Genomic DNA, 22,918 nt, shown 5'->3' with positions numbered 1-22,918 from the left:
ACCCTGAGACTTTCCAAGGAGGAAGCAAAACACGCAAGCTCAGTCCCAGAGACCTGGGAGCAAGGACGCTTGAAGAGGAGGGCACAGCCCGGAGTAGCTCCGTCCCCTCAGCCACACACAGAACTGCAGGTGAGGAGGAAAGCTAGTCACACCTAACCCAACCTTCTCTTTTACTTCTGTGGAGAGTGAGGTTTAGAGAGAAAGTAACGTACCCAAGACCTCTGTGATGCCAAGACCAACCTGGGCCTAGGTTCCTCATGCCAGTCAAGCTCTCCTTCTGCAGTAAGACATCTCCCGGATGTTTCACTCATCTCCTTTTCATTGCAGAAGTTGCTGAATCGAAATTTCACAGTTGCATAAAAGCCATCTATTTTTTGAAGCAAATGCAAAAAGTTTTGTCTTTGATTTGTCAAATGCCCTGGATAGGGCATGAAAAAGCAGAAAACACTACAGATGAACAGCTCAGGGAATGTTGGCCAAAGAGCAGATAAACACAACTGAGAAGTGGGGAGGCACATTTGGCATAATGCATCCCACAATGAAATGCCTGAGTTTGATTCCCGGCTCCAGCTCCCTGGGAGGCAACAGTGATGGCTCAAGTACTTGGATCCCTGCCACACAAATGGGAGGTCCAGATTGAGTTCCTGTTTCCCATGTTCCTCTTGGCCCATTCCTGGCTGTTATATGCATTTAGGGAGGGAGCTATCAGATGAGAGATCTCTGTCGTGCTCTTGCTCTCTGCCCCTCAGTAACAGTAGTAATCATAGTAATTTATTTATTTATAAAAAGTTGAATTGAAAGTCAACCACCAAGATGGCTTCTGGGTAGAACTGAAAAATCAGAGTTTACAGATTGTTAAAATTATTAAGAGCATTACTGAGCAATGCACAGAATTCTATTATAGGTATTGATTCTAAAATAATATTCACATTTTAGAAATTATCTCTAGAAATCACTGGATAGGGGGCTGGCTCCATGGCTCACTGGGTTAATCCTCCGCCTGCAGCACCAGCATCCCATATGGGCACTGGGTTCTAGTCCCGGCTGCTCCTCTTCCAGTCCAGCTCTCTGCTCTGGCCCGGGAGGGCAGTGGAGGATGGCCCGAGTGCTTGGGTGCCTGCACCCGCATGGGAGACCAGGAGAAGGCACCTGGCTTCTGGCTTCGGATCGGCATAGTTCTGGCCATGGCAGCTATTTGGGGAGTGAACCAATGGAAAAGGAAGACCTTTCTCTCTGTCTCTCTCTCTCACTGTCTGTACCTCTCTCTCACTGTCTCTCACTATCTCTACCTGTCAAATAAATAAATAAATAAATAAAATCTTTAAAAAAAAATTACTGGATTGCTAATTCCAGTGAGTTTCAGCTGTTTTAACCTAACGATGTGTTAAAATATATATTTTTGAAAGTTACTTGAGTAAGTACACTGTGCTGGACATTACTGGTTGATGAGAGTATAAGTAGCAGCAGTTGATACTTGCAAATGCAACTGTTCAGGTACCCTGGGCACTCCCCCTGTGATGCCTTTCCATGTAGGCTAGGTCAGTGGTTCGCAGCAGGGCTGATCTGGTCCCTCAGGGGCTTTTGGCTGTGTCTGGGGACAGTGACAATTGTGACAACTCATGGATGGAAGGGGACACAGGGGAGGAGTTTGCTTCAGGCATCCAGAGGAGCGAGGTAAAAGATGCTGCTGAACATCCCGCAGTGCACAGGACAGCCCCTCACATCAAAGAACTCTCCATGGTAAAATGTTAATAGTACTGAGGCTGAGATGCCTAGATTAAGGGAAGCCATGGATGTTTTCAAGAAAACATTGGAAAAATCCCTTGGATGACTTTGGTCAATAAGCAGATATTTCTCCCTACGTTCACATTCCCTGTGCTCCTGGAAAGCCAGAAGGTATGGTCCTTGTTTTCTGTGGTGTACAGCAACAACCAGAAACCAGTGGAAGTGCTTATTGCTGGGACTGGCTGACTGCGAAATGAAGACACTGGCTTTCTTTTGATGTATCATGCAGGAACACCAAAGGGATCTTTAAAAGCTCTTTCATTACCTGTTGCAATTTTCAGCAGTGATGATTACATTGGTAGATTTGCCTGATATGAAAGATATATTTCTGCAAAGTTATGTGTGTTAAATTTTACTTCAGACAGAGTCAGGAAAGTCAGTAAATACTTGGGAGCCAGTGAATCTTCTTAAAGTGGAAAACTTATCAGCAACAACAACAGACAGTCCAGGTAAGACATTGTCAAGGGATCTGAACAGACATTTCTCAGAAAAAGAAATGCACATGGCCAGCAAAAACATGAACAATGTTCAATATCGCCAGCCACCAAGGAAATACAATCACAACCACAGTGAGATATCGTCTCACTTCCATTAGAATGGCAGTTATCAAAAAGACAAAAACTAACAAATGCTGGCCTGTGTGTGGGAAAGGGGAATCCTTATACGCTACTGGTGGGAATGCAGATTAGTATAGCCATTCTGGAGAACAGTGTGGAGGTTCTTCAAAAAACTCAAAGTAGATCTGTAGGACCCAACCTGTTACTTCTAGACGTACGTACAAAGGAAATGAAATGAGCATATGAAAGAGGTACCTGCACACCCATGTTCACTGCAGCACTATTCACAATAACCAAGATAGGGAATTGAGGTTGGCGCTGTGGCAGTGTGGTTTAATCCGTGACCTGCAGCACCGATATCCCACATGGGCACGGGTTCAAGTCCCAGCTGTTCCACTTCTCATCCAGCTCCCTACTAATTGTGCTGGGAAAGTAGAAGGGTATGGCCTAAGTCCCTGGGCCCCTGCCAACCACATGGGAGATCTGGAAGACGCTTCTGGCTCCTGGCTTAGGCCTAGCCAAGCCTGGTTTGGTCATTTGGGGAGTGAACCAACAGATGGAATATCTCTCTGTCTCTAACTTTGCCTTTCAAATAAATAAATACAGAGAATCAACCCAGGTGTCCATTTGTGGGTGAATGGCAAAAATGTGAGATATATATTATATATATGTGTGTGTGTGTGTGTGTATATATATGTATATATATACACAGTGGATGGAGCTGGATGGAGATCATCATGTTAAGTGACAAGCCAAACACAGAAATAATGTGTGTTCTCTCATTTGAAGTTTAAAAAAATAGTCAAGGGGCCGGCGCTGTACCATAGTGGGCTAAGCCCCCGCCTGCAATGCCCGGCATCCCATATGGGTGCCAGTTTAAGTCCTGGCTGCTTCACTTTCGATCCAGCTCTCTGCTATGGCGAGGGAAAAGCAGTAGAGAATGCCGAAGTGCTTGGGCCCCTGTACCCACATGGGAGACCTAGAAGAAGCTCCTGGCTCCTGGCTTCGGATCGGCTCAGCTCTGACCGGTGCAGCCATGTGGGGAGTGAACCAGTGGATGGAAGACTTCTCTCTCTCTCTCTCTCTGCCTTGCCTCTCTGTAACTCTGTCTTTCAAATAAATAAATCTTAAAAAAAAAAAAAAAAGTCAATCTGACCTTAGGATAGTAACTCTAAGGACTGGGAAGTGTCAGGGGTAGGGGTGGAAGGAAGTTGGGTAATAAGTATCACAACACAGTCAGATAGGGGTAACAAGTTCTGGTGTTCCACAGCACAGTGCAGCAACTGTAGTTCACAATACAGTGTTATATGCTGTAGAACTTCATGAGCAGGGCTGCTAGACACCAAACACAAGGAAACAGAAAGGCTAGCTATCTGCTTTGATTTGTTTACTATATGTATATGTGTTGGAATGTTCTTCTGTGCCCCATAAAGATAGAGAAGTATTGTATGTTACTAAAAATTTTTTAATCTTTAACTGAAAAATTTCTTTTAGCAAAGTCCTATCCTTTAAGAAGAATACATCTAAATATTGCATTTTAATGCAAATACTGTGCTCCTTGCATGTTAAATTTTTATTACAAAGTTCCATGAATTTTATGTTACAATTTTATTACAAGGTTCCATGAACAGTTTCTCTGTTTCCTTCCTTTTCCTGCCTTTGTTCTTGTCCTTTAAAGAGAAAGTGGAGGGTAAGGGGAGGGGTTAACTATAGATTTATCTGAATCGGGGAAGGTCATTGATCAATCCATCCATCCATACAACAGTTTAAAAGATGCCTGCTGGGTTACAAATTATTAGAAAAAAGGACTTGGTTCTATATTTAAATCATTAATTTTTTTTATCTCATACTTTTTTTTTCTTTTTCAGTTACTGACCTTTGGCTAGAAGGAGCAGGTGCACTGAGCCCTGCATTGCTCTATGGGTGTTTGTTGCACCAGAAATATCCGATAAGGCTCAATCTCTTCACTCACTGGGAGCCTGGTATCAGCAGAGATAAGGGAGTGGCACTGAAGGAACCCAGTTTTCTCCTTATCAATCACTGCCCTGGGGCAACATCCCTGGGTGTATAAACCACTGACTAACCCAGCAGGGCAAAGGGGCAAAAAGGAGGAAATTTATTTGATAAAGCTGTCATTAGTGTCACTTTAGTGATAGGAGGTTGCAGAGGTGTGACCCAGGTGGGACAAAGCCACTGCCACTAGGAAGGAGAAGCATTGGGAGGCCCGGGTCTGACCTTCATTCCTGCTAGAAGGAGGGTGGGGGCTAGGGAGAGGCCAGAACTGACCTTGCCATGTCCAGGACAGTGCCATCCAGGGAGGTGATGACACACTGCCATTTACATGGTCCTTCCATTTATGTTTGCTCAGTTTTTCCTCACAGCAACCCAGCGACTGGGAAAGGCATCAGTGTGAGCAGCTTGTGGCACACAGGAAGCCAAAGCACCAAGAAAGTAGTAGTCCAAGATCCCTGAGCTACAAAAAACCTGTGAGGAGGCTGGCACTGTGGCATAGCGGGTTAAACCACTGTCTGCAGTGCTGGCATCCCATATGGGCATCAGTTCAAGTCCAGCTGCTCCACTTCCGATCCATCTCCCCACTAATGCACCTGGGAAAGCAGTACAAGATGGTCTAAGTACTTGGGCCCCTGCACCCATATTAGAGCCTAGAAGAAGCTCCTAGCTCCTGGCTTTGGAACAGTCCAGCTGTGGCCATTGTGGCCATTTTGAGAGGAAACCAGGGGATGAAAACTATCTCTGTTTCTCCCTCTGTCACTCTGCCTTTCAAAAAAATAAATAATAATAATAATGACGATGATGATGATGATAAAAAAGAAACCTGTGACTTGACAAGGATATTCTGATTGGAAGCCCTGTGCTTCCATGCACCAACACACTGGGCTCACTCCCATGACCAGGTTTCAGCCGAGCAGCATGGCACACACGAGGAGGCTTGGCTGAGCTGCCAGGAGTCCTGTGTTACAGCCACAGCTCTGTCTTCAACTCCCTGCATCCCCCGGAGACCATCAGTGGCCCTCCTATAGTCCCAGTTTCTCAAGTGCCAGGAAAGGGTTGACTGAGATGTCCTTGGGTCTCCATAGTGACACAGGTGAGGTCAGGCCACAGGGCAGCCTGGGCGGTACAGCGGAAGGAGCAGACCCAGCTGAATCGAGAGGCACTTAGCCCGTGCCCACCTTGCCTAGACGCTGCATCCATGAGGCCGTTTGAGCTTTGCAGCTCCCTGTGAGGTGCTTGCTTAGGCAATCCCTGCTTGGATCAGGAAACTGAAGCTCAGAGCCAGGCACTTGCTCGACAGCCTTGTCTTACTAGGGCTGCCACACCAAATGCCACAGACCAGGAGGCTGGAACAACACCAGCGTGTCCCTGCCAGGTCTGGAGGCGGAAGACCTCAGGTCGAGGTGCCAGCACGCTCGGTGGCTGGTGAGGTATCTTCTTGCCTGGAAGGCAGCAGGTTTCTTTCTGTTCTCACGCGACCCTTCCTCAGAGGCCTAGAGAGGAGCTTCTTGAAGGACACCAATCCTAGGCGTTGAGGGAGTCACCCTGTGACTTCATTTAGCCTTACTTACCTCTAAAACACCGCACTTCCAAACACAGTCCCGATGGAGGCAGGCCTTCAACACATGACTTCTAAGGGGGCACAATTGAGTCTAACAGCCAGCCAGCCAGGAAGCGAGCTCCAGCACCCTGCCTGCTCTCCTGACCGTGGCACATTGCACTGAGCCCAGGAAGCTGCGTGGGGTAGGGGCTGCTGGGTGCAGCAAAGCCCCTGGGTGCTGGCCTATCAACTGGACCAGACAGCCCTTCCCCAGGGTCATCCTTCCAAGTCACTGCCCGCACCCCACCGGCCGAGGGTGGAGAGGAAGATCCTCCTTTGGCCAGCCTCTGTGACTCTTGAGTGGTAGCAGGGCTAAACCAGCGTCAGGCCAGGTCCTCAGGGCCGCCCTTGCAGCCCTCTTGGAACCCAGTCCAGTGCTGGAGCCTCCCCAGAGGCTGCTGGCTGGACAGGAGTGTGCAGGCGCCATCCCTTGGCTGCTGGGATGAGCCAGAGTCACTTGGCATCACTGAAGCGTGGAAGGATGAGGACTCAGCCCACATGAGCAGGGCTTTCACTGGAGAGCGAGAGTTGGGCCTGTCAGTTATTCATTCTCAAAACCTGGGCAGTGAAAACAAGCTCTTCAGCCTCCTGAGCAGGGCTCCACTCGGCCGAGCCACAGGCGAGTCATCCGCCGGGAATGTCTCCTCTGTAAATCATACGATCTGGCCTGCGGTTGGGGAAGAGGAGGAACGTTTTCTGCACCACTCTCCGTGCCTGACTTCTCACACTCGTGTTGCAGAGGTGGGAGGGCTTTCCTGATGTTTAAAAAAAACTCACAAGAGTAAAGACCTCAGAAAGTGAAATGAAATACTCAGAAAATGAAAATGTGTCCTTAAGGAGTAGAAAGCCACATTTTCAGCACGTCACGCTGGTCTGGTCACCGGCATGCGAGCGTTGTTGGCTGGCAAGGCACGTGGCCCTCCCTGCACCTCACTTCACCCTAGGGTTGCCACCCACACTTCTCTCCTAGTAGAGAGGAAACCAGCGCGGGGCTTCTGGTGCTCTGCCCCTTGTCACTGTCATCACAAAGCCACTAGTTGACTGCCAGCTCCCCTCCGTCACAAGCCATAATTCTCTCCTCAGTCTACTTCTAATCAGGGGGAAAAAAAAAAAAAAACATGTTTTTCAAGGAAAATTTAACCTTGAGCATTTTGGAAAAGGAAACAGCCCATTTCTGTGAGTCATTTCTCTTCCCAAGCGCAGGAACGTCCAGACGGTAGAATAATAGATGGTGTCCCCGCTGCCCCACAGGCCACGGTACTGCACGCATCTGTGTCCTGTTCATCCAGTCTCACTCACCCCATCCGTGGTTGCTTTTTGCAGGTGTGAAAGCTGTGGAGCCGTTTTCCATTCCGAATGCAAAGAGAAGTCTGTCCCCTGCCCGAGGTGTGTCCGCCGAGAGCTGCAGAAGAAGCAGAAGTCTTTCTGGCGGCGGCTGAACATGGACGAGTGCCTGGAGGAGGTGTGTGCCATGTTTGAGCTCTCCTATCAGAACACCTGATTCAGGCCGGCCCCCCAGCCAGGATTCACCCAGCAGCCACCCACCAGCCCCAAGTGGCTTCCTAACTAGCCAGTTAGCCCCCTTTGGAAGAGCAGCCTGTCTCATCCTCAGCTAGGTATAGCTAGATATATATTTATTTATTTATCTATACACATACCTGTACGTCCTGTGCGTATGTTCTGTATAAATCATTGTCTGAAGGTCCCCAGAACCTCTGGGACTCAAAAAACTACCAGTCTGTGAATTACATTTAGCCATGAATTTCAGCTGCTCGCCCCCAAGCAAAATGTGGTTTCCACACAAGGCTTCCTAGTCCAGACTTTTTCTCAGTTGGCCGAGTCCACGTGATGACACAAGACACAGGTGGAAGCATTGCCTGCAGAACAGCAGTGCTGCAGGTTATTTTTGTGTTATTTATTTTTAGCTCTCACAGAGGCTGAGGTGACTGGGGCAAGCACCCATCATCATGTGTTTCATAGGAAAATCTTCAAAACACAAAGTGCCCTGGGCCCTTTGCAGGGCCCAGTGTCCCTTGGCTCTCTCCTGCCTCAGCTTTTCCCAGAGAGGTAGGCATCACCTGGGCAGGGCAGCATGACTAGAAGGCAAGTGTGCCAGCTCTCGGCCTGCACGAAGCATCCGCAGGAGAGCCGATTCTGCTCTGATCTGAAGTGAATCTCAGAAAGCTCTGCCTCAGAGAGAAGAGACCTCTGCAAGTAGTGACCACCTGTTGCTGGCCCATTTGCTGGTACGAATCGCGGCCCTTGCCCCAGGATGTGACTGGCGGGCTGTAATCATGGCTTTCTCAAGAAGAGTTTCCCAAGGGCATCGGGGTGGTATTTACCATGTCCTAGGATTGTTGTCACAGCCAGCGGTGTGTGACTGGCAGACAGGGTATGTGGTGCATATATTCCGAGACTCTTCAGTTCCTTCTCGCAGGTCCTGTGCCGGCAACTCCCACCCGCCTGCTACTAATGCTTTATTTCTCACTGTTCGTCACTGCACTTCCATTGAGACATTTGTCAATGTAGCCACTCTTGCTTCACATCGTTTTAGTTGGTTAAAAAATCAGAGTCACCTGAAACTTAAAATAACCAGCTTTATTATAAAGGAAATACCAAGCTTACAGTCACAATTAATGAATTAAACCTAATCTTATTTAAGTAAATACATGCATATCTATTTTCCACCTTACAACTAAAAGCTCTAATATAACATAACTGGAATAAGGAATCTAATGAGTTGCTTTGCTACTTGGTAGGGTAGCATCTCTCCCACTGCAGTGCCCTTTTCAGAGCCAGCGGAGCAGCCACGGTGACCGAAATGGCAGGTCGGTCCGCACTGGACACCTGACGGCTCCCTTCCCTTCTGCCTTCACTCCTTCCAAGATAGGAAAATGTGCTGGTAACGCAGCGATTCCCCGTGGACTTTACGGGAAGATGCCTTCATGGGTCAGTGGTCCCACCGCTGTCAGGAGCCGGGGAAATTGCTGGCTCACTAAGTGCATGAACGTTCAGCCCCACTGCTCCTTTCCCCACCTCCTGCTCCCTCCAGCTCCCAACCCGCGATACTCCAGGAGGCGACATTTCAGCCTGACGTGTGTGCAATCAGACGTTAGCGTTTTGCCTCGCAGCCCACACCAGTTCTTTTGGCTCCAGAACACACAGCTCAGCCTCGTAGCCGAGCACCACACGCACATTTCTTTTCTGAGTCTACAGTAGTCATAACCAAGGCATGAAAACCTGTGAAGAGTTTTCATGAGCTGCCTCATGGTGCCTTTTACTCTTAGAAAAAACAGGTTGACTTTCCCCTGCCTCTTGTTAGAGAGAAAGTTGTACACAAAAGGAAAAGGATGGAAAATCTCAAACACTTGGCAAACAGGCAAACAAATTTGGTCATCTCCTCTCCTCCTCCCCTTGGTGAAATACAGTATTTATATTTTCCAGCCTCGGAGAAGATAGCAGAACATGATCTTTCACTAGAGAATTATAGACCTGCTTATTATAAAACAGATGTGCTCCCATGGCGAAGTGCCTTCTCCCTCCGCCCCCAGCTCCCTGTCACTGTAGCTTACTTTTGCCTTCGCTGTAATTAATGTATCTGTGATTCCAACTGTCAGCAAGGCCATTCCCAGCACATGCACTTGGAGACCTGAAGTGCATGGCCGTCCTCCCCCTGTGACGTGTTTGCTCTGTGTACAGAGGCTCCTGGCCCAGCTCGCAGACATCCGGGGCTGGAGCTGCCGAGAGGCCAGGGTGAGATCCCGGGCCCCTGATCTAAAACGCCTCTGTTTCCGCCAGTGCCCAGGGAGAGGGCCCTGTTCAATCAGGGCAACGCGCCCCCCCCCCCCCAACTCCAAGGGAGAATTTGCCTCCCACAGCACTTTCTACTTATTTTCAAAAGGGGAAAAAAATAGATCACCATCAGCTACCCAGAATGGGAACCAGGTCCCAATTGCTTCTGTTTTCTCTCCTCTGTGGACAACCCTGATGGCCTGGTCGGTGCCGGCCGCAGGCCTGCGTTGACATTCCTTGCCACCACCACCCAAATCAGAGGACAGAGCAGTGCCAGCCGAGGAGCTGGGCCTGCCATGAAAGCTCAGAATTGCTGTTTTCCGCCCAGAAAGCCTTGGAGCACATGAACGCCCTTACTGTTTGCAAGCCTAACAAATTACTTGGTGCACTGTTAGGTAATTGTTCCCCTGCTTAGAAACTGTCGAAACAAAAGCAGAGCTGTGGATTACCACCTCCTTAAGACCAGGCTAATACCTGCTTTTCCTCGTGTTCCGTTTTTCATCCCATATTAAATATCTCACACGTAAAAGCATCCGAGAAAATGGCCAATTAATCTCCTGGAGCTGGCCGCCGGCTCCGGGGGAGCTGCTTTTCACTGACAGGCCCGTTCCCTGGTGTGTCACCGGAGGAAATCCCTCCTCCCAGAGCCAGAAACTCATGTGTGAGACCGTCCAACCCTGGTGAAATGTTGGCATCTAACCCCGCAATAAAGAAGCCAGTTCCTAAAATAGACCTCACTGCACACGGCTGCAGGAAGGCCACAGAGCACTTAAAAAGACGGCAACTGGAATGAGAGCCGTGCTTCCCGTCCCCCCCCCCCCCCCAGGGCTGCCTGGACCCGGAGTTGAAAGCCTCTTTATACAAAAACCATGTTCTCTCTTGCTGGCCACCTTCGCGTCCTTGTCTTTTCCAGGGGACTGTGTCGTGGTCATTTTCATGGCCGGAGTGCTGGCTGGCATGGCAGGAGCCAGACGAGCTGAGAGGGTGGTCACGTTTCAGTCCCTCAAGGCCAGGGCTCCACCGCAGAGGCAGAACAGCCAGTGCGTAGGATGTGTGGTTGCCAACATGGCGCCGTCCTTCAGACGTGTGCACCGGGACTATGTCCTGACTTCCGGCCACAGTGAGAACTGGGCTGGTCGTATCACTTGGGCTGCCCTGTGCAGCCTGGCTGAGCCGCAGCATGGCCTGGGATGTGGGGGCCCCTGTTTCTGAGTGCTACATCTACATGCTCATCGACACCTCAAAGAGGCCTCACTTCCAAACCTGAGGCCTTCCTCCCTACTCACTGGCCAAAAAAGGCCCTCCATAAATTAATCATTTATCAGGTGGAACTGACATGCTTCGTGCACTCACCACTTCCTGCAAAGGGACGCTGTTCAAAAAAGACACTGCCTTCCCCTCCCTTAGGGTAGAGCTGATGGGGTTGCTCATACATTTGTGCAGAATTAGTGACCCCTCCACTGATCTGTTACTGGATCAACTTCAGCTTTTGCTTCGCACACTGCCTGTCTTCAATGCAGCGGTTATTTTTATTTATTTATTTACTTTTGCTTCTCACGGTAAACAGAGATGTGTGCAGTTTTCTCCCTTTTTTGTTTCTTGAGTTTTCTAACCCATTTTTCTCCTTACTCTGGAATGGAGCAAAAAGGTAGGGAACTTGGGGTAAAACTGCAAGAATATGAGTCATAAGCCGTATTCTCCTCTTCTTCGGACTGCACTCATTAGTACCGGGCACCAGGAGCTTCGCGCCAGCACCTTGCACCTCGCTTCTGAGCCTGAGTGGAAAAGAGCTCACTGCTCTCAACGGACTCCAGCAAGGAGTGACTGAGCCCTGCTCGGTTCATCGAAACAGGCAGATGCTGATTTTGATCACGTGGGACAGTGTTTTGCCAGCAAAGTCTAGCACCCAGCAGGCGTCTTACTGGCACACAATTCTAATTTCATTGGACTCAAAACCACTGACTCCTGTGTTTTAGTAGATGCACAGCTGATGTGAAACCCGGGTCGTTGTTCACCTCTAGTTGAAAGACACGTGCTGTGTGCCCTCCCGGGCATACCCGCAGTTGTCAGGGGTCTCATTTAAAACAGCTTCCAGATGATCCTGACGTGGAACACTTTCCTTGTGAGGCAGCCTCGGATGTGAGGGAGGGAAGGCCTTACTAAATGCAAATGAGACAACAGCAGGTTTTCTTTGGTTCCTGGTGGGAAGAGAAGCCAGTTGCAAACCTCCTCATCTGGTTAGGGAGCTCCTGAGTGAAGTCAGTCGTTGCCAGGGTAGGAGACTCGGGTGCCTCTTCAGTGAGGTCCCCTCCTACTGGTGGGATAGCTGCCAGCCACCCTCTCCCTTCATCCCACCCTCACCCCGCCCCCCAGCGCATGCCCCATACCTCCATCTTCCTTGCCCTGTGTTCCGAGTTCCGAGCGCCAGCCCCGATTCAAACCTCGTGGCTAATAAGCCAGCTGGTAGACACGGCGGTCCTGTGGCTCCTTCTCCATGCCAGCCTTCCCGTGTGTTCCCCGCCCTGTAGGAGTGCCTTATAGTACCGCCTCGTGCTTCTAGAAGCCTGCAGCTTCTCCAGCTCAGTGCTCAGCCCTTTGCTTCCTTCCTGCTGGCCACTCTTCATCCAGACGTGCTCAGAGTCTGTGTATTCTATGAGGCACATCAGACCTCTCACCTCCCTTGAACCGGTGCCTTAACTGCACAAGGAGAGGAGTGCAACCACATGGGTAGTAGAGAAGTAAAAACACTGGCGACTCAATCACAGAAGGTTTTGGCTTTGTTTTATGCTGCTTTTTTCTGCACTCTTTTTGTTTGCTTTCTGACTCTCATTAACCAAACTCAGGGGAACATCAGGCCAATGGTATAGACAATAAAGGCCAATGGGTAGAGAAATAAAACCCACGATCCAGAACAGAATGTGTAAAATCGGTGAACTTGGCCACTTTCAGGCTCCAAATTTACACACAAGGATTTTCTTTTTCATTTACTATAAAAAAGATTTTCTTTTGCCATGTGTTTCCACATGGGAAGTGGGAAGCCTCTTAGATAAACTGTGACATTGACAAATGTCTCTCAATGTGGTGTGGGCAGCCCCTTGAAGTGTCAGATTGGACGTTCACCATGGGCAATGGAGGGTAGTGACCATGGCCATGCAGGAGATGTCTGTACAACTTCTTCTCGTGCACCTTTCCGTATTTTTGCTCATTCAGTACAGGATTGACCAAAATGTTGGGTTTGGGCTATTAGATCACTCCTATTTGTAATAGCTAATGTGCTAACTTACACATACGTTCTTTCTACTTTCTGGATATCATTGCCTTTTGTTTCAGCATAACATCCATATTTTTGTTTGCATCATTTTCCAAAATATAGTAACTGTAATGATGTCAAACTGAGGTGTTGTTGACAAGACCGCTAGTTTTTATGGTTGTCCGTCACATAACTGAAGTGCACCCGTTCCTGATGTACACAGTGATCTCTCAATAAACAACGCAGAAAGTACCTCCTCTTCTCTTCCTTCTTGTTTTTGAAGAAGTGGTGAAAATCCACGATGTCTGGATGTTTCACAGACAAGATTTATTGTGTTGAAAGTCAGCTACCAGGTTTTTAAATATAGCTTAATTTTACAGATAGACTTGGTTTTTCTCAACTCATCAATCTACATTATTTGCATCAGCCCTCCCTATGCTCTTGAAAAATACAACTTGGAAAAAGGTGCAGGTGTCCTGGTCTGGGCCTTGCAGGCTGCATCCGAGCGTGGTGACTTCCAGCGCTCACGCTTGCAAGCCTTCCTAAGGAAAGCCCTTCCTCAGGCCGTCTTGCCCTGGCCCCATCCACCGCTTCTGGCTCTGCAAACCAGAGGGGCTGTGCCTGGCAGGCAGCTCTAGACAAGGGCTCTGGTGCTTCCTGCAGGCTATTTTGGGAGCAGTGAAGGGATAAAGAGTGAGAAGCAAAGAATAGATACTGGTGATTAAGATGCCACCCTCTGGGAGTTAGGAAGTGATTGGAAATCTCTGCACTGCCTCCCGCCTGGGCCGGTCACCCTTCCACCAATGGGCCACGGGGCACACAGCTGTCCAAATGGACCCTTTGAAAAGCACCATGGAAATGCACTTTCCCCAAGACAGACATTGAAAAGAAATGAGAAAAGGCACAGCTGGTGAAACATTTACCAAAGGCACAGCCTGGGCCTTCCTACCTGACACACCTAGACAAATGCACCCCCACCTCTCCTACCTCACCCTCAGGAACTTGGTCCCGGCTCACGCCCTCTCTGTCCAAGGAGTCATTGGACTTCATCCTCACACGACACCCACCATGATCCGTGATAAAAAGAGACAGGTTAATGTTTCACTGGTCAAGCTAGATACACACTGTGGGCAGAGCCCAGGTTCACCTGATTCATAGGACAGGTTCACTTGTCCCTAGTGGAGCAAACCAGAGGAGCCAGATCACGCCAAAGTTCAGGTACATCAAATAGGCCCATACAGACACTGTCAGGGGGGTGGAAAGAGACTCCGTTTTGTCAGCTCCTGCCGTCCTCAGGGAAGGATGTTTCCCCTGTTCTGCTCTTTGATGATGGCTCAAGATGCTGCGATAGTCCCCACACGAAAATGAGAGCCTCATCATAGACCCTGGAGGCAGAATCTTCCTGAATGAGGCCTGGCGATCTGTATTTTTTAGATGCTCTCAGGCTGATCCTGATGCACTGTGAAAGTTTAAGAACCACTGGTGTAAACCAAGCAAGTGACCCTGACATCAACATTTTGGTGGCCAACAGTGGAACGACACAGAAAGGCTGTGGAGGGAATGCAGGCCTTCCTCCTCAAAGACACAACGGAACTTTGGAACTTGCTCACACAGAGCAATCATCTTCATAAAATCTCACCTTTACACCCACTTCATTTTCTTCCAGGGTGTGGCTGGTTTCTATTTGCCCAGTACGTACCCTGGCCAGAGCCTGGTCTGGAAGTGTCCCGAGCATGGCTGCAGGTGACTAAGCTGGCCTACAAAGCGAGCCTGGAACTCTCCTTTGTTGTTTTCACTTCCGGTTATTCTGCGGTTGGTCCTCTAGTGAGGAGTGGCTGCTCCCTAATCAGGCCCAGTGAACATAAACGCCATCACTCTGGATGGCAGTGTTGAAAATGAAAATCCCAAGGTGCTTCTTGCCCAAAATGGCTTAGAAAATTCAGGAAATCTTGAGCCGTGTCCAGATTCACCTTGGTTCTGCAGAAGAACCACTCATCCCAGATCCAGACACCTGTTGAGATGATGATGTCTACAAGTCACAGGTGAATGGGAACTTAAAAAGACAGGGATTCTTTCAAGTATTCCTCGTGGATGGAGCACTTTGCCAAAGAGGTCAGGATCCCTTAACAAAGAGGTGACCTCCATGCCTATACTGCTGAACACATGGGGAGCATCTATAGCCGCCATGGCTTTATTCTAACTCAAGCAAGAACGGGGGTCCCTGGGGGTCTTCCCTGGGACTGGCTCCAAGGCAACATCATTAGAAGCTGTGCTCCTGATTGGGAAAAAGTATTTAACATGATTTTTATAAGAGGACTCCTCCCCCAGGATAACTAAGGCCCTAGTACACAGTACCCAGGAAGCCCAGGGCAGCACACACCCAAGAGAAAGATGAAGTTCACTCTCCCTCATTTGCCTCTATTCTCTCCTAGCTGAGGCAGAGAAATCTAGCAGGAAGGACAAATTGTTCCCATAGCTGAGATACAGAAATGCTGATTTATGTGCACTGACTCCCCAGCTTACCTGGACAATAGGAAAATTCATTACTCCTCCACCTCTATTTCCTACTGCTCCATAAAGAGCTGTTGGTTTTAAGCAAATCAGCTAGAGTCCACAAAGTTCATACACAATTTCAGATCCTGCCACACAAGCTCAGGCAGCTGTGGGGCCGCGGGAAATTCCTCCAGCTTTTGTCCAGCCTCTCCCAATATGGTCTGTTGTTCTCAGGCTGAAGAGCTGCTATTAGCACAGTAATTTTTCCAAATGAACATTGAGCTAAATTATCTCAAATGTATAAAGGAACATCTCTCACTGTGTTATGGAAAATTGCCTCCTAAATTACAAGACTATACAAAGCACATATTAATTCTGGGCCCAAGGACATCCAAATTGCCTTAGATTCCACACTGCATTGTGGTAACACACTCTTAATAATGTCAGGCTCTGAGCACACCACAAAGTACATACACGCTCTTAGGAAAAAAATACACTGGAGTTTTTCTCCATTAGGATCATCACACACACGCCCAGACCCGGCTAGAGGCATTTTGCTCTGAGATTCAAGCCTTTTGCAAAGGAAATAAATTCCAATTGCACAGGCAGGGAGTGAATTTTAATTCTAAACTGGGTCGATGGCTTTTTCATTGCTGCCCATGAGGGAGGCAACCCAAGAAGCAACTGCTGGCAGCCATGGCACCCCAAGTAGATGCCTGACTGCAGATGTCCCCAGAAATGGCTCCTGCTAACACACATTCAACTCCATGACAAGCTCCCAGGGAGAAATCAGAGGCTAGGCATCGGCTGACAAACTATGCCAAGTGCCAGTGCTTGCAGTGAACGTACGTCAGCACGTGGTTGGAAAGGTGCTGAGCCAGCCCCCTGCTCACCTAATAGTCAGGTCACAATTTGCCATCCATAAGAGAGCGTTTTCAATGAGGATTTTGAAAACTAAGAATTATTTTGGGTCTTGTCCTCATTTGTTTTGCCTACTCTTATTTTTTCATTTTTTTAAAGATTTATTTTATTTATTTGGAAGGCAGAGTTACAGAGTGGGGGAGGAGAGATATTTTCCATCCACCTGTTCACTCCCCAAATGGCCACAACAGCCAAAGATAAGCCAGACTGAATCCAGGAGCCTGGAACTCCATTCAGGTCTCCTACAAGGGCAGCAGGGACCCAAGCACTTGGGCATCACCAGCTGCTTTTCCAGGCTGTTAGCAGGGAGCTGGATTGGAAGTGGAGCAGCCAAGAACCAGCACTCATATGGGATGCCAGCGTTACAGGCAGTGCCTTAACCTGCTGCAGCACAGTGCCAGCCTCTCATTATTCTTTAACATTTTGAAGAAATATGGCAAAGTAAGCCCTGGAAACAATGACCTTTTATTGCCACATGCCTCAGTAGACATCTAAAAAAGACGTTTAAATTGTTTTTTATGTAGTCATGGTGCAATTCCACACCTAACAAAATCAACAGTAATTCCTTGGTGTTATCTCAGTTCCTAACACTGAGATATTTATTTAATTGTTTCAGATTGTCTCTTCTTGCCTTGTTGGGACAGCAAGTCTTTCACAAAATTAAAATAAGAACATGAGGACCTTTCCTGAAGCCTTGATGTTGAGCAGGTACCTCTTGGCATCCCTAACCCTGCTGGAAGGCAAAGGGGCCCCACTTTCCCCACCCCTATCCCGGGTAGTCCTATTGGCTTATCAGTCAAAGTCCCTTTCTTTCACAATCTTGGCAGCAAGAATTTTTTATTTATTTATTTAAGTGGCAGAAAGAGAGAGAGAGGAGAGGAGGAGGGAAAGAGAGAGACTTCCTATCCACTGGTTCACTCCCCAAACACCAGGAAGCTAGAACTTAACCCAGGTCTCCCATGTAGGTCATAGGATCCCAGTTACTAGAACTGTCACCTGCTATCTCCCAGGGTACACATTAGCAGGAAGCTGGAATGGGAGGCAGAGCCAGGACTCATACCCAGATATTCCCACATGGTGTCTTAACCACAGTACCAAATGCACACCCCTGGCCAACAGGAATTGGATTTTGCAGGAGCCTAAGCACACACAGCGGATTGCCACCTCTGAAAACGTTGTCCGTTAGTTCCTGCTCCTCAGAAGGAACCATAGGGGCCAGCACTGTGGCATAGTAGGCTAAGCCTCCCCCTGTGGTGCCGGCATCCCATGTGGGCGCTGGTTTGTGTCCTGGCTGCTCCTCTTCCAATGCAGCTCTCTGCTTATAGCCTGGGAGAGTAGTGGAAGATGGCCCAAGTGCATGGGCCCCTGCACCTGCGTGGGAGACCCGGAAGAAGCTCCTGGCTCCTGGCTTCCGATCGGCTCAGCTCTGGCAATAGCAGCCATTTGGGGAATGAACCAGCAGATGGAAGATTTTTCTCTCTGCCTCTCCCTCTCTTTGGCTATAACTCTACCTCTCAAATAAATAAATAAATAAATAAAATCTTTAAAAAAAGAAAGAAAAGAAAGAGCCCTGAATTCTGTTCTCCTAAAGAGCTGATCTTTTTAAGTCTTTAGATTCTATGACAATACAACAAATGGCTTCTCTGTTGAAGTTAGCCAGAGCTGGTTTCTGACCCAATGGATTTCTCCATAAATTTCTCCCTACAGCTGCCCTGTTACTGCGCATTCGCAAGCTCTTCCTCTCCTACACAAACAGCACACCCCACAGCATGGACAGGTGACAACAGGGACCCTGCCAGGGCTCCATTGCTGACCTCGGCCCAGAGGGCAGTCCCAGGGCTGGCAGGGAACCTCAGCTGGGCAGAGGCTCTTCAGCACTTCCTGCAGCTGATGCAGCAATGACTGGACCAGCAGGCCACACTGAGAGAACCAGATTGGCTTTCCCTCTAGGTACCTGATCACACCACCGTGGCCAAGGGCGGCCCCACCGATCCCCAAACACACACTGCCTGTGGCAAATGGTACAATCAGCCATCTGGCCGGCACCCAACTCAACCTGCACAGTGTCTCTCACCTTGGTGAAAGGACCCGGGGAGTGGATGTTACCAGCAGCTTGAGTCACCAGGTAGAGAGTCCCCCTGTCCCCACAGCCATCTGTCACTGGGCACGGCCTGTACTTTGCCGCTTCTGCTGTGCTATGGTCCCCGCAGAAACACATCTTCTCAGTGCTGATAACACCTTAGGGGCTTCTTGGGACCCCAGGCCGTGACAAAACTGTGTAAAGGAGGGATGTGATAAGAGGCACAAAAATCTGTGAAAGTGAAGAAATCCCTGAAAAGATTTTCCCAAATCAAGGAATCGATCCAGATAGGCAGGTACTACACAAGTTCGGGGGAATATGGAATTAAAAGCTAAGCCTGTTGGCCAGTGCCGCGGCTCACTTGGCTAATCCTCTGCCTACGGCGCCGGCACCCCAGGTTCTAGTCCCGGTCGGGGCGCTGGATTCTGTCCCAGTTGCTCCTCTTCCAGTCCAGCTCTCTGCTGTGGCCTGGGAAGGCGGTGGAAGATGGCCCAAGCCCTTGGGTCCTGCACCCGCAAGGGAGACCAGGAGAAGCACCTGGCTCCTGGCTTCTGATCGTCGCTGCACGCCGGCCATAGCAGCCATTTGGGAGGTGAACCAACGGAAGGAAGACCTTTCTCTCTGTCTCTCTCTCTCACTGTCTAACTCTACCTGTCAAAAAAAAAAAAAAAAAAAGTTTAAAAAAATTAAAAGCTAAGCTTGCTTGGTGCAAAAAAAAAAAAAGTTGAAATCCAAAAAAGTCTTCAAAAGAATGTAGGAAATACATATTACAAAAAAAACTATACAAGCCTTTCACAAAATTTTTGCATCAAAATAAACCATCTTTTAATTCCATTTTTCATGAACTTTTTGAATTCCCTCATATTTTCTAGAAAATGTCATTGCTTGCAGTATGGTGAGCTGGGCGCACAACTGATCCTTTTCCCCCAATCAGATGTAGATGACTGTTTGATTACGATTGTTATTTAAAGCAAGTGAGAGCCTAAAATTATCTATCATTATGGTCAAAACTTTTCAATTTTAATTTCCCCTTAATAAAACTCTTGATCTCAGGCTACAGAAAGGCAGGGATCATGGAAGGAAAGGAATTCCCTGCTGCGAAACGAACATCGCACTGCAGCCAGAGTGTCCGTCCTCAGGCCAGCAGCAGCTGAGAATGCGTTAGAAATGCGTGTTCCCGGGGCTGCCCTGGACCTGCGCGATGTCAGACAGCGGGTGAGTGGGGGAGACAGGCATGTGTTTCAGCAACACCCTCCCCCTCCCCCAACCACGCCCCCACCACGGGATTCTGAGGCCAGCTGAACACCACTGCTAGTGGGTACACCTCCCTGGAGACCCCCCTGTGTGCCAAGTGCTCAGTTAGTGCGAAGAGGCCTCCCGCTGTCGGTGAGCACAGAGTGGGCTGGGGGGGGGGGGGCAGCAGCAGGGACCCACGCAGGTGGTGCTCAGATCGCTGGCTCCTCCACCCTGGCGGGGCTGGTGCGCTGAAGGGGCCACAGTTCTCACGTTCTCCTCTTCCCCACGGGCTGTTGTGAGACTCAAGTGAAGTCATGTGCACGAGGCGCTCAGCACTGGGCCTGGCACACACGAAGGGGGCTAGAGAGGTCAAGGGCTGCCTTCTCAGTGTGCGGAGGGGAGGATGCGGTCCACCCTCCCTGGCCCGAAGGCACCCCTGACGCTGGTCTGGGCAGGTGTCTTCCCCTGCAAAGGAGGGGTGAAGCCGGGGCCCAAGTGACTCAGAGTAGGCTCCCGCAGGGTGCAGGTGACCTTAGGGGGCTTCCCGGGCAATCTCAGCCCAGTGCCATTATTTGGCTACCATTGTGTCCTTGTCCACCATGCTGCCCGACTCCTCTTGTGGATCATTTCCAAGGTCAGAATAGCCTTCCGAATCCCCTGACTTCCTGAGAATATGAGTCCCCAAAAGAAAGAGCTTTGCCTTCTCCCTCTCTGGCTCCCATGAGGGCTTCGCCATCCAGCAAGCTCAACATCCCGGCTTTCCAGCATCCGGTGCGTGGGTTTCCTACCGGATTCTCCCACCTTCCCAGGGAGAACCCAGGAACACGGGATACAGATGGCAGTTCCACTGTTTCCCTTCCCACAGAGTTGTCCCGGAGGAGTGAGCACCCCCCCCCCCTTACCCACACCCTGGGCTCTGAAGCTGACTGCAGCCAAGTCTTTCTGGTCCCCCCCCCCCCAAAGTAATTCTTGTCTCTATGTTTATTATTACTTTAGAAAGCCCCACACAAACCAAAGTCCTGTGCCCCCTCTCTGGGCCTACCCCCCCATGGAACCTGGGCCCCCTGTCCTCCTCCTCCCCACCCCTCCTTTTATTTCTGCGGCTCCCTGATTGGAAAAGCACAGCCCCCTCCTTCCTCCCCAGCCCCACCATTATCACCGCCAATTAGTGCATTGTTAGGACACACAATGGCGTTACTGTAGCCAGCGGAATGGGAGGCCTTTGTGCTTCTCCAACCGGCCGTGGGGGCAGTCAAGTTTCATTTAGAGACTTAAAACACAACGCCAGAAGAAAAATGCTATCAGAAAAGCAAAGAAAAAAAAAAAAAGAGGGGGGGGCACACACACACACAGGGGGAAAAAAAGGTAAAGATGGAGATGAAGGAGAAGAAAGGGGGGGGGGCTGCTATTCAGGAGTTGGCCGAACCCATGAAAAGACCCAAGTGGCCGCTGCACACTGCAGTCCCGCTCCGAGCACAAAAAGGGCCCGAGCTTAACAGTAATTAGTGGCCTGGTCGTGCTTGGAACGCTGCGTGTCTTTAGAGGCTTTTTCCAACTCCCCCACCCCCCCACCCCCGACTTCACCGATAAAGGGGGTGGGAGGAGAAAGGTAGGGGATGCGAAGGGAGGGCCTCCAAGCGTGCCCCCACCCCACCCCGCCGCCTCTCCACTGGACAGGTAAATCGGGTTTTATTCTGCAAGGCTTGTGGCTAATTACGGAGGATGTTTCTCTGTAAGAATGTGACAAATGGGTGAGTTTGCGAGTCACGGTTTTGTTTGTTTCAAGTACCTTTCGAGCAGCCCAGCGCTTTTCGCAGCCTGGAAGGTGCCCCCAGGGGCCCAGGCCTTTCCTCCGGTGCCCAGGGGCTGCAGAGCTGTTCCTGGGTGCGAGCCGCGGCGCCCTCTCTCCCCGCGGGGCCGGGCCTCGGCGCGTCCAGGTGCGCTGCCGCCGCTCCTCGCCGCTCCGGCCCGGCGCGCCCAGGGCCGGGGGCTGTGGGGCCACCGAGCCGCCCGGACGCTGGAGGCCCGAGTCACCTCACGGCTCCTTCTGCTGCCTGCCCTGCCCCACCACCGCACCTTCCAAGTCCTGGGAAAGCCAGAGCCGCCTCGTCAACTCAGATTTATCACCAAACAAAGGTATTCACGTGGAGGTGTTTTTGTTTTTTACATTTTTGGGACCAGCACAGCCGGTTTACTCCTGCTGCACTCTGCAGCTCCCCTCGAACACACGGACTCTACCCCCCCTTCCCTCTCTCGGGGTCAGACCCCGACTGGTAATATATTTATTTGTTTACAAACAAGCTCAGGGAGACATGCACCTCACCAGGTTTGAATGAACCCCTGTGTGAGAAGCAAGACAATCGGGATTTGTTCAGGACGAGCGCCTCTTCCTGTCTGCTCCAGGCACGTTCCTGCCCGGGAAGGAGACTTGGTGTGTTGGGAAAGTGAAGACCGGAGTCCGAATCCATGTCCCCCAGCAGGTGGCAAGGGCCGGTGTGTGCCTGTGTCAGAGCGGGTCCTCTTGCTCACCTTGGGACCTTGTCACGGGAAGGAAAGGAGACAGCCCCTCTGTAGGGAGGAGCGGGTACTGAGGCCACGGCTGGGGCCTCCCTTACCTCCTGGAGGTGCCTGGGTGGTGTCTGTTGTTTCCGTAGTCCCTCCACACTGTGATGTGGCATTGAACTGGTGCATGCCCTGTCACACACCGGCTCCCTCACCACTACCTGCCCCACCCTAAATAAAACACCTGTCCTGATTCAGCCAGGAAATGAAAAGTGAACCCCTCCCATGCTGGTCCATAAAAACGTCACAGATAGTCAGATGAGAAATGCAAGTCTGAGGGAGGGGTTGTTGAAATAATGATGATTAGGCTTCCTCTAAACTCTGTATTTAAAAAAAAGATTTATTTATTCGAATGGCAGAGTGACAGAGAAAGAGGGAGAGAAAGAGATGTTCCATCTACCAGTTCACTCCCCACATGGCTGAGCTCCATCTGTGTCTCCCACATGGGTGGCAGGGAGCCAAGAACTTGGGCCATCATCTACTGCTTTCCCAGTGTATTAGCAGGGACCTGGATTGAAACCAAGCAGCTGGCACAGGAGCGGGCACTCCGATACAGGATGTCACAGCTCAACCCACTGCACCACAAAACCGGCTCCCAATGTTGTATTTTTACAGTACAGTGGGAAGGG

The 22,918-nt window shown here is 49.9% G+C and overlaps 1 protein-coding gene across 5 annotated transcripts in view; it reads left to right on the top strand.

The window, feature by feature from the left end:
• Positions 1–22,918, top strand: part of PLEKHM3 (pleckstrin homology domain containing M3) — a 278,205-nt gene that overhangs the window by 212,644 nt on the left and 42,643 nt on the right. For 3 of the 5 annotated variants that reach the window (XM_062190525.1, XM_062190542.1, XM_062190534.1), the window contains exons 8-9: positions 7,279–7,417; positions 17,028–17,119. In XM_062190525.1, the coding sequence (XP_062046509.1) occupies positions 7,279–7,417; positions 17,028–17,075 (187 nt within the window). In that variant the 3' untranslated portion in view covers positions 17,076–17,119. Of the gene's footprint in view, positions 1–7,278; positions 13,239–17,027; positions 17,120–22,918 lie in introns of those variants that run through there. The other 2 variants (XM_062190562.1, XM_062190553.1) reach the window with 2 other exon arrangements.

The sequence above is a fragment of the Lepus europaeus genome, chromosome 1, assembly GCF_033115175.1.
Source record: "Lepus europaeus isolate LE1 chromosome 1, mLepTim1.pri, whole genome shotgun sequence".
Lineage (NCBI taxonomy): Eukaryota > Metazoa > Chordata > Mammalia > Lagomorpha > Leporidae > Lepus > Lepus europaeus.
This window is presented reverse-complemented; position numbering and strand designations above follow the sequence as displayed.